Source organism: Cyprinodon variegatus, unplaced genomic scaffold, assembly GCF_000732505.1.
Source record: "Cyprinodon variegatus isolate N-32 unplaced genomic scaffold, C_variegatus-1.0 Scaffold370, whole genome shotgun sequence".
In the NCBI taxonomy this organism is placed as follows: Eukaryota; Metazoa; Chordata; class Actinopteri; order Cyprinodontiformes; family Cyprinodontidae; genus Cyprinodon; species Cyprinodon variegatus.
Window position 1 is genome coordinate 812,640 of NW_015150823.1, and position 5,708 is coordinate 818,347.

The 5,708-nt window shown below is 38.9% G+C and overlaps 1 protein-coding gene across 1 annotated transcript in view; it reads left to right on the forward strand.

Annotated features, from left to right (window-relative positions):
- Positions 1–5,691, forward strand: part of hapln3 (hyaluronan and proteoglycan link protein 3) — an 11,977-nt gene extending 6,286 nt beyond the window's left edge. Inside the window, exons 3-5 of the mRNA XM_015386511.1 lie at positions 1,934–2,323; positions 4,088–4,390; positions 4,462–5,691. Of these exons, the coding sequence (XP_015241997.1) occupies positions 1,934–2,323; positions 4,088–4,390; positions 4,462–4,739 (971 nt within the window). The 3' untranslated portion in view covers positions 4,740–5,691. The remainder of the gene's footprint in view (positions 1–1,933; positions 2,324–4,087; positions 4,391–4,461) is intronic.
- The last annotated feature ends 17 nt before the right edge of the window (positions 5,692–5,708 follow it).

Sequence of the window (5,708 nt, forward strand, 5' to 3'; positions counted from 1 at the left end):
GAAAAACACCAAAACACAACCCACACAGACTGGATTCCTAACAAGAATAACTCCTCATTTGGTTAAATGTTTCTGGATTTGGATGATTTTCATGAAGCAGATTCATTCCTCATCATGGGTGGTTCTAGAAAGGGGCCAACGGGGGCCAATGCCCATATAGACCTGCTCCTGGCTCTATAATTAAGTACATATTTCTTGAAACTCCATTAACTTCTTTTATATGCATGATTTACATATATTTTTTTAAGAGCAAAAAATCCTCCCTCCTTTTGCAGATCTGATCAAATTGAGGCTAAATACACTTATTTTATGATAATATTACTTTTTAAGATCTGTTTGTGTACTGTAATACTAAATAAGTGTAATATGATGATATGTGCTGACAAGAGGCTGATACTGTTCCTTAGAGCAATTATAATATTTTGTCTTTACAATTTATTTTAACTATTATGTTGACATTGCAGTCAGCTTTACACTGCAAAAATTAGTAATGAGTAAAAATGTCATTAAATGTATTTACCCTTCATTTCAGCTGGTAGATAAGATAACCTGCCAATGGAATGAGCATTTTTACTCTTAAAATAAGTATAAAATGAGATAAGTATTATGCACTTGAAATAAGAGACTGCAGCTAAATGTAAATTGTCGGGTGCAGGTGGCGCAGTGGTTAGCGCACACAACCCATTTACGGAGGCCTTATGCTACGTCCACACCAAAAGCAGCAAAGGCAGCAGGAGCAGCTAGTTTACATGCTAAGTCAATGGTTGACACGCTTCAAGGTGCAGCAAAACGTCCCGCAGCGCGTCTGAGTAGCTGAAGCAGCGCGTCGTGAACTTTTTGATCATCTGACACGCGCAACGCGCCGCAAACGCAACAGCTACTCGAGTTGGAGAAATTGAACTTTTGCTGCTCAACATGCCACATCAACCAATCAGAGAAGCTGATCTGGGAGCTGGCAGGGAGACAGACACAGCACTGATGATGCAGATTATCCCTCCTCTGAAACGGTTTATTAACGCCTAAATGAACTTAAAACGCTGAAATCTGCCAGCAAAACATGGTCACTTTTAGTATCCTGGTGCCCACAGTTTGGATTACGTAAATGAAAAGCGCCTTCCTGGCGAGGACGCGACAGGGCCATAGGCTGCTGTTGAATGGGATTCCTAGTGACAGCAGCTCCGACAGAGAAATAACATTTGAATGCAGGATCATAATCTTGATGAACTGACTGCACAGATGAAGTTTTCAGCTGGACCTGCTCACTTAAAAACCTATTAAAACTACTTTATTCCCACTGACCCTAGCAAATATAGCTACCATTGTTCCAGGCAAATAAAGGATAGGGGAGCTCCACCCAACGCATCAGACCCACTTTTCCACTGCGCAGTGGAAGCAGGGCGTCAGAACTAAACTTGTACAAGCATCAAAAAAGAAGCAGCATGCGCATTTTTGCTTCACGTTGCACGTGAACGTAGCCTTAGTCCTGGATGCGGGCGACCCGGGTTCGAATCTGGCCTGTGGTAGTTTCCCGCAGGTCTCTCACCCTCTCTAATACCCCCTTTCCTGTCAGCCTACTGTCGAAAAAAAAAGGCCTCTAGTGCCATAAAAACAAACAAAAAAATTAGTAAATTGCTTTATTCCATAGGCAAAGTGTATCATTTAACTGCTAAATTCAAGAAGAAATGCTCTTATTTTAAGAAAAATGAACTTTCAGTTTTTTGCAGTGTTAGCTTCAGTTGTATTCAGACAGGATCACAGCTTTCATCTGTTAGATCAGGAGTCTTAAACCTTTGCTTTGTGGCTAATTTAATACACTGAATGATGTGCTGTTTTTTTTTCTCTGAATGTTGAACCATGATGTAAATATATTCTAGAACTATCGCTGTTCCTGACCGGAAAAAAACATGTTTCTGTTATTTTCATCTTTCCTTAGTTTATTTCAACGGGATCCGTCTTCATGTGGAATCGCACCAGCATTTGGTGTCAGCCACCAGGGGGAGCAGTGTCACCCTCCCTTGTCACTACCGCTACGAACCTGAACCGACCGAACCGCGCAGGACCCGGGTCAAATGGTCCTGGTTGCCCGCCAACACCATCACCTCAAACGAAGCCTTCCCCTTGGAAACAGAAGTTATGGTCGCCATGGGCAACCGTCACCGCAGCTACGGTAGCTTCAGAGGCCGCGTGCGTCTTCGTCGCTCAGCTCCGGGGGACATGTCTCTGGTGATTAACGAGCTGCAGCTGAACGACACCGGGCGGTACCGCTGTGAGGTGATTGACGGCCTGGAGGACGAGAGCGTGACGGTGGAGCTGGAAATGAGGGGTGAGACACACTTGAGTTTTGACTTAGACTTTGCTCTGTGAAGGTATGGATAATCCTTAAACTTTCACAGCCAAACTGCAGTTTGATCTTTTTCATTGTGATCAACAGATTAGTAGATAATCACAAAAATAAGAAATTTGAACTAAATGATTTATAAGCATGTTGTCTCACCTGAGCTGCCAATCTCTGCAGCTCACCCATAGTAACCACTGGCCATACCATAAAAGGAAGAAAACCTGTCGTTTCATTCTAGGGCTTCTAACCAGGCTTGCATTAGGGCTCATAGAACAGCAAATAGGCAATTTTCAGCCCAACCAATGTTACACCCTATTCAGAGACCTTAAGGACCAGCACCAGATACCCTATAGAATCATTCTATGAGCCATTAAACCTGCAGCTAAAACTCGCACATGATCGGAGATCATTTCCAAATTTAAATGGATTTTTCCTTAGCATAAAATCAGTTCATAAATGTTTTATTGACCTTACTAACCAACAGTGTTCCCTTTTCTTGTGTTTTTGAGTCCCCTAATGCTAAGACTGACAATAATCACTGCTGCCACCCTGTGGTTTAATCAGGAACTGCTTGTTCCCCCAAATATCCCCATCTTATAATGTTAGAGACTCTTAAAAAAACAAAAATCTAGATTATGATCTTCATTATCACCACAATGTAATGGTTTGTTCCTTGGCATGAGGGACACATCTGATAAAAATTTAATGAAAATCTGTCCTTAAATGCAGCAGTGATCAAATGTAAAAACTACTGCATCCTCCAGGTTTGTTGGTTTAAGCTCTGAAACCCCAAAGAAGATTAGTGTTAACTGGACTTAATGTAAAAACTATAACGACAAGAGGTATAATACTATAAATAAATGTAATGTATCTTTTTAAAACTGAATGTAGTTAAGATTTATTAACATTTAAAGTTATCATATACACAAAAAGACAGAGAAACACAATCTCTCCTACAAAACATAACCTCCTTGGTGGAAACAAACTTCAAAGCTGAAAGCATCTTTAGGGATAGTCTTTTTTACTATAGCTTCAATAAGTTTCATATCATAAGGAATTTATAAATTCTACTCCCAGTATTTAGATAATAACTTGATGCTACACTTTATCTGATTTTATTACATAAAACTATCCCATCTACTTTTTTAATGATTTTACACAAACTTATTAGATACAACTTACATGATGCATATTCAATAATGTGGCTTAGAATTTCAATTCAATTGAGTTTGAGGCATTACAGAGATTAATGCCAGATTGATAATAAAAACCAGCTGATTGTATCCAGTCATTGACTTGTAAGACATGTTCCTGCCAGAGGAGCCTGCTGCAATGATTTTAGTTTGCATTTTTTAAATAAAGTATCCTTAGACATAACGAATACTCTTTATTGCATTATTTCTAGTCATAAAGTTTATTGTTTGAATTGCATAATAACCAGATTTACCTTCCAACAATTCAAACAACAAACTGTATGAATTAGAAATAAATACCCCCAGTATTTTGAGTCTGTATACTTTATTTATTCTATGCTTCAACCCAATGATGATTTATTCATCTTTATTATAAAAATAAATGTCATGTAAGGTTTATTTAACAGGTTTGTGTTAAACCTATCCAAATAAGTACATTTGATTAATGTAATAAAATGACATGAATCTTAAAATTAGTGTGAAATACTTTGTGAACGATTCCGGCTGCTTTAAATGCTATTAATGTATTTGTGTTGTAAAATACTTTTCCTTGCAGGAGTTGTATTTCCCTATAACTCCCCAAAAGGACGCTACCATCTGAACTTCTTTGGGGCCCGGCAGGTATGTCTGGATCAAGATGCCACCCTGGCCACATTAGAACAGCTGCTCACAGCCTGGGAGGACGGGCTGGACTGGTGCAATGCTGGTTGGTTGGCCGATGGCACGGTGCAGTATCCCATCACTGTCCCACGGCACGGCTGTGGGGGGCGAAGTTTAGCTCCTGGTTTACGCAGCTATGGACAAAAACACCGCCTCTTGCATCGATACGATGCTTTCTGCTTCTCAGCTGCTATTAAAGGTCAGTACAAGTTCCTTTCAGTTTCAACATTCAGTTTATCTGTGTTTGCTGATCATTCTTCTCTGTTTTAGGGGATGTTTACTACTTAAGCTACCCAGGGATGCTAAACTTCACAGAAGCAGCTCAGGTTTGTGCCACAGATGGAGGTCAGGTGGCTAAAGTGGGCCAGCTGTATGCGGCATGGCAGCTAAAGGGATTGGACCGCTGCGATGCAGGCTGGTTGGCGGATGGAAGTGTTCGTTATCCAATCAGAAAACCCCGCGCTAACTGTGGTCCAAAACAGCCAGGGGTGCGTAGCTTTGGATTCCCAGCTCCACACAGGAAATTTGGTGTATACTGCTATAAATAGGCGCTGTGACTCAGAACAAGCCTGGATCTAAATTGGCAGAAAAACAAAGTCTATAATTCTGTTTCTTCTCTTTATAAGACATTTTTCTTGTTAGCATCGAACTGTCCTGCTAAATAATTTTCATCCCTTCAGTTAGAGCTCTGCTGGAGCATTGTAGACTGAAGGTGAGAGAACAATTAAAAATGGTCTTTGTACCGTTCAAACTTTTTATGTGAATATTTTGACCATAGCTTGTGCAGCACGACATCAAATAATTGTTTTAAATACTTGTTCAATCATCCACATCACTGTCAGTCAGGTAAAAGTGTTTGCTAGGATGTATTTGGACAAAACCTCGCAAATGTAAGAACATTTCTTCTGATGGTGTCACAATATAACCACAAAATCTACTCAGTTTTATTGGGATTCTATGATAGACTCAGGTTAGTATTAGTAACTAGTTACATTTACTCTTTTAGGTTTATTTGACTAACTTTTACCCAAGTACAGCTACTCCTAAAAAAAAAAAAAAATTTCTGGAGTAGTTATACTTTACTGTACTTTTTACCTTTACTTCAGTAATATTCCAGTGAGATTTAGCTTTTACTTACTGGAGTAAAACCACCACAAGTATAATGACATATTTGTAGATCGAGCAGAAAACAGTAGAAATTGTCGCTGGAATTTATTTATTCTTTCCTAATATAAATCCATAACTCACTGTAAAGATTAGTTTTTATAAGTTTATATTTTGAAAAAAATCTTTGGAGAGTGCTTTTTCTGTCCAAATTTGTTAATTTGCAATGATTGTATTTATTTGTATTTTTATTTTATGTTATATTTCTCTGCCTGATTACATTTTAAACATTAAACTAGATGTTAGGGCCCAACAATTACTCAGTACTTTAAATGTCATTTTGCCAAGTGCTTTTTATCTTACTTAAAGGGGAACACCGTTTTTTTTTTACATTGGTCCCTTGATTTTACGTC